The sequence below is a fragment of the Catharus ustulatus genome, chromosome 28 (assembly GCF_009819885.2).
Source record: "Catharus ustulatus isolate bCatUst1 chromosome 28, bCatUst1.pri.v2, whole genome shotgun sequence".
Classification (NCBI taxonomy): Eukaryota; Metazoa; Chordata; class Aves; order Passeriformes; family Turdidae; genus Catharus; species Catharus ustulatus.
The window spans coordinates 870,836-883,667 of NC_046248.1; the positions used below are offsets into that span (position 1 = coordinate 870,836).

Sequence of the window (12,832 nt, forward strand, 5' to 3'; positions counted from 1 at the left end):
ACACTTTCACCGAGCCCTAAATAATATCGTTCCCTTGCCACGTTTATAAAGTAGAAGGGTTTTTTTTTTTTTCCTTTCTTTTTCTTTTTTTTCCCCTTTGCATTGAAAAAAAAATGGAAATCTTGTAATCTTGAGATAAATATAACGGTGTGGAAGCTTCCCATTCTCCTCCAATCTGATTGCAGTGGCAGCAAAAGGACATGGGCCTAATTAAAGTGCCAATCAAGCAAAAATGGGATTCATTGTTTTTATACAAATGCTCCCTTTTAACCCTTTGCAGCTCGTTCATTATTTTCTAATGCACTGGTTTTTATCTCCTCAGCAAAAAGCCACATTCCAGAGGGAGTTTGGGGGATGAAAAATCGCCAAAAATTCTATTAAAGAGCATAACTGGTGATGAGGACAGTGCTCAGCAGCCTCAGCACATCCTTCCCATCGCATTTTCCTGCTGCCAGCTCCTCTCCTGCAGCCACGGGAGGAGCTGCGGAGCTCTCGCCTTCCCTCCACCGTCCGTGGAGCTGGGGAAGCTCCGTGGGACCTGGAAAGGGCAGGATCAGATTGCCATTCTTACAAAGTACTAATGCAGCCCAGGGTTTGTCGCATGCAAACACCCTAACCCAGAGTTTTAGCAGTTTTCCAGTGGATTGGGATAATCTGCCCAGATCTGAATATCACCAGCCTCCTTGGGGCAGGTGGTGGAGGGTGAAATCTGGCCCCAGTTCTCCTGTAACACCAGCAAGGCACTGAGACAATCCCCAAACAGATCTGTGCACATCTGGGCAGTGAAACAGGAGCTGGGAATGTTGAAGGCTGGCTGGTGCTCCCTGTGTCTGGTCACAGCACAGAGTTCTTGCACGGTGGCAATTCCCTCTTGATCCCAGCAAAGATCTCATGGAGCTTCACCCCTGGGCTTGGCAGCCATCCCTCCTGTCCTAGTTTGGAGGACAGGTGTCTGCTGAGAAAGGCAGGAGCCTCTCTTTGAAATGGAGAATGTAAACCCCCTCCCTCCAAATTATTATAATTTTGAAATCAAGGGGCTCTCAGGCAAAGATATGGGAATTAGGAATAACAGTTCTTTACTAGGGAAATTAAAATAGAAATACAGCACTACAAAGAAACAAACTCCAAACCCTCAAGTCCCATTAAATGGTAGCTGCAGTGACAGATGTGGCTCAGTTGGAGCAGTGCTCCTGTACAAGGTGCAGTTTCCCTCCGGAGCTCCAGTGGTGATGTGGAGAAATCCGGTTTTCCTCTGGAGTCCAGTGGATAAAGGGGCTCCCTTAGTGTCCCAAAACCTCTGTTTTTATCTTGGTAAGAAATGTTGGGCTCTTCCCCCTGGCTGGAGCAACTCCCAATGGGATGCAGTAATTTTATCAGTCCCACAGTGGGACTCAATGGCCATGAGCAGAAAATGACTGGCTGGAGGAAGGATGGGTTGTGAAAAGATAAAGAACACTGCCCTGCCTGGTTTCAATGGATGGCCCATTAGCAGAATATCTCCCAGGGAGATCAGGATCACTGCCCCCACCCTCAACAGATGGTGATAGAATAGATAACTTTTATCACATCCTGTATTGTAACCCAAGACACCTCCTCACCACCAACCTCTCAGCTATGCCCCCTAAATCCCAATTTCCAGGAGCAGGCAGAGCACACCCAGCCCATCCGTGCACAACATTCCAGCAGGTGCAGCTCAGCTGCTTTCACCTTGTGTGAGGGAGAGGGGAAGCAGCAGAATGCAAAGCACAGCATTAAAATAACTTTGCATTTAAAGACCCGCATGAAAGGCAGCCAAAAAGCCTCCAGGGAATGGCCTGGGGACTGATCTGGGTGAAGTTAGGAAGGGCCTAACAAGAACCGTGTCAGTGGTGGGGTTTGGGCACCTCTGTGCCTTTGATCTGTCAGGGTCCCCAGCGCTGGCTGGGATGGCCCGAGGCTGTGAGCAGAGCAGGGTGGGTGTGGGGAGCACGGCAGGAATGCATAGATCATGAAATATCCTGTGTGAGGGACCCACAGGATCATCCAGCCCAGCTCCTGGCCTTGCACAGACCCCAGATCCCACCCTGAGCATCCCTGGTGTCCAATCTCTCCTGGAGCTCTGGCAGCCTCGGGGCTGTGCCCATTCCCTGGGGAGCCTGGGCAGTGCCAGCACCCTCTGGGGGAAGCAGAACCTTTCCCTGATCTCCAGCCTGAGCCTGCCCTGGTTCCTGTCCCTGTCCCAGAGCAGAGATGGAGCTGCCCCTCGGGAGGAGCTGCAGCCCTGCTGAGCTCTGCCCTCATCTCCCCCAGCTGAACAAACCAAGGGCCCTCAGCTGCTCCTTGTGCAGCTTCTCCAGGCCCTTCCCCATCCCCATGTCCCTCCTCTGGATGCTTTTTTAACAGCTTTAGATCTTTCTTGTATTGAGGCACCCAAAGTGCTCCAGCAGGACAAATGTCCTGATGTCCCCAGGGCACGGTGGCCTTTGGGCTGCCAGGGCACTGCAGCCTCCTGCCCAGCCTGCCCTCACCACAACTCCCAGGTCCCCTCCTGTGGTGCTGCTCTCCAGCCCTCACTCCCCAGCCTGTCCCTACACCCAGGTTTGCTCCAGGGAGATTTGACAAGGCCTCCAGGGATTCCATCCCTGCTCCTGACATGCAGCTCCAGCCTTCCCAGCTGCCAGTCCCCTGGCTCCCCTCAGACAAAGGGGGTGCCAGGCTGGCGTAGGGAGCTCTCCCCACCTGAACCCAAAATGTCACCAGAGCTCTTTTCTTTTTTGTTTTTAACCCTCAAAGCTTCTCCCTCCCCTCCCATGGCTGTTCCCAGGCCCTGTCTATCGCTGCCCATGTTGTACAAGAGCTTTATCGAGTGCCACAAGCTGAGGGGCTTTGGCAGCTCTCCACACAGCCAGGAGGAACAGGAGGCAAGGAGAGAAAAGAGCCCAGGCTCTCCCCACTGATCTGCTCCCCTGCCCTTGCCTGGGTTGTTTTCAAAGAGCATCCTGTGGGAGATGTGGCAAGGGACTGGCACTTTTTGGCTGGGGTTGTTCTGGAAAGCAAAGCAGCGCTAGAGCTGGAACACTCAAATTCCTCTCATGTCCTGGGCAGAGGGGCAGGCAGAACTGGGGAATTTTGGGAGGCAGCTGCCTTCACTCTTGCAGGGAAAAGTAATGCCAGCTATGTCTACCTGGAGCCAAGTGAAAAGGTTTTCTTTTTTTCTCCTTCTTTTCTGCCCTCTCCAAGAGCATTTCAGGAATGTGTGACCTCCTGGGACATCAGCCTGGAAAAGTTGTCACTGCTTTCTGCCCTCTCCAAGGGCATCCCAGGAAGGTGGTGACCTCCTAGGAGATCAGCCTCCTGCCCCAATGTCCCTGGTTTGCTGGTAGAAAAAACACAGCCCCAAATATCCCCCCAAAACCTCAGCCTGGCTTCACTGCATCCTGCCACCCCCAAGGATGAACTTCGCATCTCGAAGAGCTCTCAGCCCCAAAACTGCAGTGTGGGACAAGGGCTGTGCCTCAATCCCATTATCTGGAGGTACAGCTGCTCCTTCCTCCCTTCCTTTATCCAATTTTTTTGCTTTCTAATCCAGAGCCAGCCCACATTTGGAAGGATTTGTGTTGTGAACAGGTGAGGAAGGGGAGTGGTGCTCAGCAGAGGGAAACTGAGGCACAAGGGATGTGTTTCCTCAAAGCCACAGGGGAAATTCTGAAGCAAGAGCAGGGAAAACCTCCAAGTCCCAGCTCCATGTTTTTCTAGCAGGACTCTGCACAGCTTTCACTTGTCATGTGTATTTTTAAATGACAAGGAAAAGATTTTCTAAACCAGGGAAACGTGATTATTTTCCCCTCTCTCTCTCTTCCAGGTGCTTGGCTTAGCGTTGTAATACCACAAGAATGAAATCCATCTGAGTTGCTGTTGTCCTGCTGCTTAAAACCCCATTTTCTGTCAATATTGCTTCATTTTGATCAAGCTCCTTACATGTTTTATATTATTCTCTTTTCTTTTCCCCCTCCATTTTGCTGCAGCATTTCAGAACATTTTGTTTCATGCACTTCTCGGTAAATACTTCTCAGTAAATAGCCTGGAAGTAAGAGAGGCAAAGGCAAGAGAAAGTCTGGGCTTTCATTGTTGTGGTGTTTCATATCTATTACACTTGTCAATGTGGAATTAAAAAAAAAAAAAAAAAGAAAGAAAAAAAAAAGTGGGGGGAAAGAGGAATTTAAAGCGGAATTTGCCTGTTTTATCTCCACTGGCATCCAGAAGGAAGGGAGAGGTTGAGCACATGCTCTTTCCAGCTTCTAGAGCTGCTCTTTGCCTTTAGATACCGCACAGGGCAGGTGTGTGACCCCAAATTCCATGGGGAAATGTGGATATGACCCCACCACCCCAGGAGTGGGAGCAGGGGGTGCCAAGGGACCTCACATGGGGGTTTCTGCACCTCCCAGCACTGGGGCAGAGCTGCCCAGCACCAGCTTAACATTCCTCCCCAAAGGCTGCTCCCCCCAGCTCCCTGATTTTCTCAGCTTTTTAATTGGAATGATTCATTTCCTTCCACAACACAGAGCAGATTTAAATGAGATATCCGAGAGGAGCAGCTAATAATCAGTTTGCACTCGATTTGCTCTCCTGAATCAGGTGGAGGGGAGCTGATCTTGCAGGACCCTTCTCAGGCTGCAGCAAGCCAAAATTATGTCAGAAAGCTGAATTTTTTTTCTTTTTTTTTTTTACAATCCAGGTCCTCTAAATCAAATTTGACTACCAATGTAGTCGAAAGCACAGAGGTAATCAGTTAATAAAACTTCGCACTTACCTGCTACTTCCACTCAAGGATTTAAAGCCCTTTGCAAAGGTCAGTATTGCAATGATGAGAATTTTCCAGCTGAAATGTTTTCACTGGGAAGAAGAAAGAAGAAGAAGAAGGAGAAAAGAAAGGAGACAAAAATATTCATGATTCCTGGAAGTTTAAAATTCTACTGTTTTGGATGCAGGCAAGGAATAATATTTCTTGTGGAAGGAAAAGAAGAAATTGCCATGCAAATGTTAATGGTGTTTTGAAGCTTCACAGGAAAGCCTGACTTGTGTAGCAGCCTTAATATACATTAGTACCCCTCGTCTGCAAGCAAACAACATTTTGCAGAATAAACTGAAACACAACAGGGAGAGCCTTGGAATTATTTAGAAATCTAATTCCCACTGAAATCAGGCACTGAGCAATTTATTCCACGCACATTTAAATCAGTGCTGCTGCCAGAAAAAATACACCCAAAAACGCACCACCTGTAACCTGCCAGGCACGGGGACACCACTGCAGTTGTGGCCACTGCCAGAACCCCTGCCAGGGCTGGAGGTGATGTCCTGGTAGAAAATGCATTCCAGGAGTGCCTCTATCCCTTAGAGTGGAAAAATGCAGGAACAGGACAGATCTAAGCAGCCAGCCCCACTTTTGCATCCCTTTCTCCATGAGCAGGCAGGGATGGGCAAACCAGCACACATGAACAAACCCAAATAAGCTCAATTTCCTTAGGGATGCAAGCTAAAAATAATAATAAAAGCTCTTTATTTGCAGGGTGACTCCCCCTGCACTGAGAGCAGAGCCTGCGTGCCTTGCTTGCATTTCAATCAATAAAACTCAGCTCAGTGCTGCTCCTAAGCCAGGTTTAACCACCTGGCACCAGTTTAGCTTGTTAGCACAAGTGGATTTTGGAAAGTTATCCTTTTTTAGCCAGACCAGGGCTGGTAGCCATAGTCTAACCACGATTTAGCCATGGTCCCACCAAGGCAAGCAGGAAGCCCCAGAACAGCAGGGAGAGCTGTGCAGCCTTTTTTTCAAACTCACCTTGCAGTAATTAGAGTCCACAGCTGTAATTACTTTCTCATTTTGTTTTAATAATTGCCTCAGCCATCCCCACATACCCCTCAGACTGGTGATGAGAGAGGCTCTGGCAATACCAGCCACACGAAGTGTAGCAGTAAGCAATGATTCTATTGCTCAGGTTTGATTTTTTGGGCACCTCTGCACTACCCCCACCCCAACTTCTGCTGGGTGAAAATGAAATTCAAAAAGGTAAAAAAAAAAACAAACCAAACCCAAAAAGGCAAAAGGATAAAAATATTGATTAAAGGAGAGGAAAGGCCCTTTTGTCCCTTGTGCCAATCCTGCAAAATGACAGCAGGAAGTGCTTGCACAGGGTCCCCTCCTCACAAATAAAACTTTATTTTGGGGGGGAGAGGGTATTTTTCTTTTTTCACTCCAGCTCCACTGTATGTTTTTATGGAGGTGTGAAAAGCTGCTGCACCCCTCCTGAAGGAAATAAGGGTGCAGCCCTGGGGGTCTTCCAGTGGGGCCCCCTTTCCAGCTCCGTCTGGACTTGTGAGAGGCTGTTTGTTATAATTTATCTCCGGGGTGGGGGGGACGACAACACACACACATTATTCGCCCTCTCTTCCCGGGATTTTGGGGAATATCTCAGGGTGAGGCTGTGCCCCCCGGGAAGGCACGGAGCACCCCTCAGGGAGGTGAGGAGGGGTCCAGGGGTGCTGTGCCCGATGGGCAGCGACCCCAACCCCTTCAGCTGGGAGCTGGGGCGGGCAGAGCCGCGCAGGTGTTCGCGCTCCTGCTGTAGGTGCCGGGAGGGGGGCGAGCATCCCGCACACCTGGGGCAGGAGCAGCCCCGACACCTGGGGCAGGAGCATCCCGCACACCTGGGGCAGGAGCAGCCCCGACACCTGGGGCAGGAGCAGCCCCGACACCTGCCCGCTCCCCCCTCGGTGCGCGCAGCTCTGGGGAGGGGGCGATGCGCGAACCTTCCTCCCCGCGCAAGTTACTCCCCCTTTCCCCGGCACTTTGCCTCCCTCCCCTTCCCCCCCCGCTCCAAAAGCCGGGCTGCGCCGCCGAGGCTCCGCCAGTGAAGGCAGCGCTGCCGGGGGAGGAGCTGGGGGGGCGGCGATGGAGCGGAGCCGGCGGGCGGCGGCCTGAAGCCCCCGCCGGCAGCGGCAGCGGAGCCCCGAGCCCGGCGCCGAGCCCACCCTGAGGAATGAGCGCTTTCCAGGCTGACCTCCTCCTGCTGCTGCTCGGCTCCCTCCTGCTCAGCCACGGTAGGACCCCGCACTTTCCGAGCGGGGCGGACGGGAGGAGCCCGGGGGGGGTCTCCGCTTCGGGGTGGGGTGCGGGTTTTGTGGGGGAGAGAGGGAGGATTGCAGAGTTTCCCCCGCATCCCCGCCGAGACGGCTTACCTTGATTCCCTTTACAAATAAGGGGGAAATCTTTAGTATGCAAATGAGCGCTTTCTGTTCCAGCTCGGTTAATTGGATCGTGTTTGTGTGTAAACACGGCTTGGTTCAGCACCAGCCCCCCCATCGCCCCCATCGGCGCTTCCCCCGGTGCAGGAGGCGATGGATGCTCAGTTTGGGTGGCGGAGGAGCCGCTCGGGCTGGCGGCAGCGGCTCCAGCCCGGGGACCCGAGCCTGCGGCTCTGGAGCCGGGGTAGGGAGCGATTTGCTCGGGGGGGTGCCGGGAAGGAGAGTTGGTTCCACGGCAGGAGCCCGGGGGAGGTGGGCACCCCGCGGGGGTGTCACCGCCCCATCCCACCTCCCATCCCACCTCCCCGCAGCGAGGGCAGCAGCGTGGGAATCCGCAGGAATTCACCCCGCAACTTTACAACCTGCTTGATTCCCACGCAAAAAATTAAAAAAAAAAAAAAAAAAAGGGATTTGGGAAGTGGGTGCGTTTTGGGAAGCTGTATGTGACATGCTGCTGTGTGCCCGCTCCTTGCACTATCTGTCACCTGTGGAGGACGCTGAGCTGCAGCCAGACCCCGGCTTCGCCTCTGTGCTGCTCATCCCCTCCCAACGCCGGTGTCAAATCCCATCTGTGTCACGCCGCCGTGGTCCCCACGCCAGCTTTTGTGAGGGTACGGCTTGGGGATGCTTGGGAAAAAAGAAGAGGAAAAAAAGAAAAGGGATAAAAAAACCCCAAACCCACGCAGCTAGTCCATCTGTTGATTAAATGAAGGATAAAACTTTTGGAGAGAGCAGTGCTTCTCCACGGGCAGCTGGTTTTTTGCTCAGCCAGACATTAGTGCTGAACATCCCCCACCATACGCTGGGTTTCACCCTATTCCCCGAGCAGGGACGCCGTGTTTGTGGTGTCTGTGCTCCTGGTTATCTTTCCCTCTTCTTTTGCTGCGCTCGGATGCGATGTCGGGCTCAGACACTGTCCTCCCTTCCCCTTTTCTCTTCCCCTCGCTCTCTGCTTGTACTAATACTCCTTCGGGGAGAAAGCTGTGTTTGCATTTGCCTTTGCTGCCGCACAAAAGAAACCCACTGTGTCCTCCGTGTGGGTTTCTGGCTGAACAAATCCGAACTCTCCCTGGTACAGCAGGGCAGCGGCGGGGCCGGGCACAGCAGCAATTTGGGAGCTGCTCCCGGCCTTCCCGCATCCCTCCCTGCTCCCTGGATGCTGCCAGTCCCTGCAGGTCAAATGGCACTTTGCTAGCGGGGCTGGAGAAGTTTGTGAGCGGGATCCAGCCGGGATTTGTTGGGTTCTCCCCCTGCTCCTTCCTTCTGCAGCCATGATTTTAATGTGGGTTAATGCACTTTTTAATAGCGCTGGCGTTGGGAAGCCACGGCGGCTCCTCGGCTCTGCTGCCTGAGCTCAGCTGATTTGTCTCCTGCCTGTTCCAGCAGGATCGTGCATCTGGTACCTGCTTATTCATGCCGGGTTAGGAGGCACAGAGAGTGCCTTGCAGAGCATTTTTTCGGCTGTTTTCTCCCACAGGGTGAGCCAAGAGCGTTGCTGTGGAGTTGCTGTTCTCCGTACGCGACAAAGGCGCTGTCAGCAGCACTGTGGCTCTTCCCTTTGGGGTGAAACCGTGCAAAGGATCCCTAAGAGGATTTAATGCACAGGATTCCTTCAGCCACACGCTGCTGTGGGGGAGGAAAGGCCTGGATGGAGGTGCTGAAGCTGATTCTCCAGCAATGTGGTGTTGCCTCCCTTTGAGCAGCTGCTGTGGTGTGTCCAGGTGTGGTGGCACTCGCTGGCTGTGACCAAGGCGTCCCTAAGGTCGGGATGGGATGTTGTGTGGGCACACATGGGACAGCCCTGCCCAGCTCAGGAGGAGCTGGTGGTCTGAAACTTACTTTAAGGGACAGCCAAAAGCACTTGGCTCTGCCCTTCAGGAGTTTCAGGAGCTCCTTTTTGTGGGCAAGGGGCAGGCAGGGCTGTGTTTTCTTCCCAAAGTGGCTTGAAGGGATTTGCCATAATTAAATTCCCCTGAGCCAGGGGCAGCAGGGTGGGAAGGATCACCCCTGCTGAAAATCCTACTTGGGATCTCTGGTCTGAACACTACTTTAAAAACAAAACAAAAAAAAATCTCCTTATCCCAAACCTCTCCAAAAGGACATTTTTCCATCATGGGATTTGCACACCTGTGCCCTTGGGTTTGTACTTCACGGACATCCCGGTGATATCCTGACATCCTGCTGTTCCTGCAGCCCGTGCAGGCTGGAACTTGGGCTTCCAATGGAGCTTGCAGGAGGAGGAAGCTGCTTTTTCTCCTGTCTGGGGCCGTGCTGCACCTGGGAGGGAGAAGGAGCTGTCCCACAGCTCACTGGCCCAGGGGACAACCTGCCTTCCCTGGAGCATCCTCTGTTTTTCCCTCTTGCAAATAGTCAGAAGCAGCCTGTGCTGGTTCTTTCTGAGAGTTGATAGGTCAGTGCTCCAGGGCTGGTTTTTCCTTGGTACCACTCACTCTTCCACCCCCTCAAAGCTGTCAGGGTCAGAGAAAGTCCCAGCACAATTGGGATTATCCATTACAATGGGATGTGTGGTACCCTTGGTGGGAAGGAATTGCTGCTGCCATGAATCTGCCTGCCTTTGCTTCTGCCTGGGGAATAATTCACCTGTCCCTCCCCTGCTGCAGTGCCAGCCAAGCTGGGGGAGGCTGGAAACAACTGGGGAAGGTGTCTCAGTGTGGGAGCTGGGGCTGTGGGGAGGAGCACCACTGAAGATGCACCTGCAGCTACCTCCTTCCCTCACTGGCCTGTATTAGATGGATTTGGCAGCATCTTAAATTTACCTTGGATGGGAAGATTTCTGCCTGTCTGGGGCTCTCTTTCCAAAGGCATGTTTGCTTTCCCTCGGGGTGATGAATACCGAGTTCTCTGGGTGTTGCAGGGTATGTTTTTCTCCTTCACAGTTCACTTGGTTCCTCCCTGGAAGCAAATGCTTTACAATCTTCTGTCAGAGGGGCTGTTAGCAGCAGCAGTGGCTCAACTTCCCACTGGCTCAGCAGCAGCCCCCAGGTGGAGAAGGGTGAAATTATGCTGATGAGAGAAACCAGGCCAATTCCACCCACCAACACTGGTTAGGACCAAGAGATGAGGATTTTCACGCCTTGGGGGTGGTTAGTGGGTGATGGAGAGGGAAAATACAGGTTTGGGGTGCTGGAAGTGTGTGCAAGAGCTGGAGTACGTGGGGAGTTTCTGTCTCTGACAACCACGAGTCTGTTAATGAAAAGCCTGGAAATCTGGGGTTGTGGGCCCTCTTCCATGTTAATTCCTCTTGCCATGTGGCGAGCAGGGCAGCTTTGCAAGGGCAGTGTGCTGGGCTGTTCCCTAAAGCACTGGGAGCTGTTTGGGAAGTACAAGGAGGAAGCTTTAAAAATGATGGTGAGGAAGAGCTCCTGAAGCCCAAGAACCTGCACCTCAGGGGTGCAACTGTGGTTCTGTGAACTGAAAAAGGTTGAGTTGAAGACAGATGGTTTGGAAAGTGCTTTTTGAGGTGCTGCTGGTGGAAAGGTGCAGGCTTGGAAGAGGCAATGTGTTCACAACTGGACTGCATGGGAAGAAACTGAAATAAGCCTCAAGTTAAAACTGGTGTTGTCCAGTCTGTGCTGTCCCAAAGGAATGGTGCAGAATTGCCTCCTCCAATGAGTGTTTTAATACAATTTAGGTTTCCCATCTCCCATCTGCACCTCCTGTAGTGAGAGCCACATGAGGACCACTGATGACTTTGCTCGAATCAGCTTTTTTTGCAAGGTTTCAGCTCTTGGAAAAGCACAGGAGGGAGGAGCTGGGGTTTTGCTCAGGTGCCCTGTGCCAGAGGGAGGGGAGATGGGCAGAAGTTCCTCCTTGGAGCTAAAGCTGCATCCCCACCAGCCTCCCCCTTCCAAGGTTAAGCAGAGGTGCCCTGGCAGTTTATGCACAGCACATCTCAGGCTGATGTCGATTATTTCTGTGCTTTCCTGTTGGTTTAGGGGACACCAACTGGAGTCTGAACGTGCCTAGAAATCCCTGACAGGTTCCCAGCACCGTGTGTCACCAGCTCCAGCCGCTCTGTAGTCGGACTGCAAACGTTGGGATAAAAAAGCTCCGTGCTCTTCTTTCTTTTGTAGCTGTAAATAAAGGGGGGAGAGGCCAATGTGCCCCTTAGGTTGTGAGCTGGCTGAGGATCAAGGGCTTTGAATAAACTGTTTTCTTCCTGTGAGCAGCCTGTGATGGAGAGTGTGGCTGCTCCAAACCTCTGATTTAATGATCGGCTTTGCGAGTTTGTACAGTGCTCTCAGCTCCTCAGCACGCTGGGTGCAGGGGGCTTTATGGAAATGCTGCTGCAGAATTGGCTTTACATCACTTCCAGAATCTTTCCAGTAGGATTAAACAGCTTCTATTTATTTATTTATTTACTTTAAAGCCCAGCAAATTTATACCAACAATTGCTGAAGGCCCTAATCTATCTTCTGTTCAGGAGCAATACGAGTCTTTCCTTTGGCTTCATTGAGAGCTACCTCTGGCCAAAGAGAGTGACACAGCCACAGTGACCATGTACAAGCTTATTTTATAAATCAATAGGTAGTGAAACAAATTGGTTGTAAATCAGTCTCTTATTTGCTGAGATTTAAGGCGTTTGGTGGAGCTCAGAGGTCTCGAGGCAGTCTGCCCTGCCTTCAGGGCTGGCACATGGCCTGGATTTTGCAGGGATGTGGGAACCCAGTACTCATTTCAAACGTGCCAGGAGATGTGCAGGATTTCTTGGCTGAGGAGAAATGAAGTTTAAAAAGCTGAGTTCGTCTTTCCAGGCAAAGGTTGAGCAGCAGGATCCTGGGGTTTCCATTCCTCACTGCACCTCATGGCACATCTGTACTCCAGTGTGCTGGAAGGGGGAAGAGGAAAGTATCCATTTCTGAGCTGTGCCTTGTGGTAGGACAGTGAAAATGCTGGGATTTGGTCTTGGAAACGGTGGCCTAACAGATGTCCTGGTTCAATATGCCCTTTGAGTGTAGCTGAGCCTGTTTATTCATTGCCTTGCTGGCAAGACCCACACTCAAGTGTTTGCCTTTCCCTGGTGGCAGCAGCAGCTCCAAAGTGGAGCAGAAGGAGCTGGAGGTCACTTGGCTGTTACATGGCTCTTCCTTTTACCGACTTGCATTAAACAGCTTAAAATCTAAATGTGCTTTTAGTGCCTGTGAGCGATGGGCTCTGGGCGTCCTGCCTCGGCTGGTGTCACGTGCTGGAGAAGTGGGAGGTGGAACGCTCGCATTGTTAAATTCAGATGCTAACTTGGGGATAAGATCTTGTCTTAATGTGTTCATTCAACGCCCCCACTCGCAACAGAAGCTACAGCAGCTTTTGGTCTGCTGCATTTGGGGTGGAGCAGGATGTAATTGGTTTTTGAGGGCTTTGCCATAACTGCTGCTCATTAACCATTGATGCAGGCACGGTCAGACTTTCAACTCTGATAATAGATGCTGTCTTTTGTTTCCAGTTCCTTTGCATTGGGTGGAATTGCCACGCAGGTTTCACGTGTGTGTGGTCATGTGGTGGTGATTTCACCTCCCAAGGGCTGCTGGATTTATGT

At 51.9% G+C, this 12,832-nt stretch overlaps 1 protein-coding gene across 3 annotated transcripts in view; it reads left to right on the plus strand.

Annotated features, from left to right (window-relative positions):
- The first annotated feature begins 6,945 nt into the window (after window positions 1-6,945).
- KIRREL3 (kirre like nephrin family adhesion molecule 3) overlaps window positions 6,946-12,832 on the plus strand; it is a 359,049-nt gene continuing 353,162 nt past the window's right edge. For all 3 annotated transcript variants that reach the window (XM_033081525.1, XM_033081526.1, XM_033081527.1), the window contains exon 1: window positions 6,946-7,074. In XM_033081525.1, coding sequence (XP_032937416.1) covers window positions 7,014-7,074 — 61 coding nt within the window. In that variant the 5' untranslated portion in view covers window positions 6,946-7,013. The remainder of the gene's footprint in view (window positions 7,075-12,832) is intronic.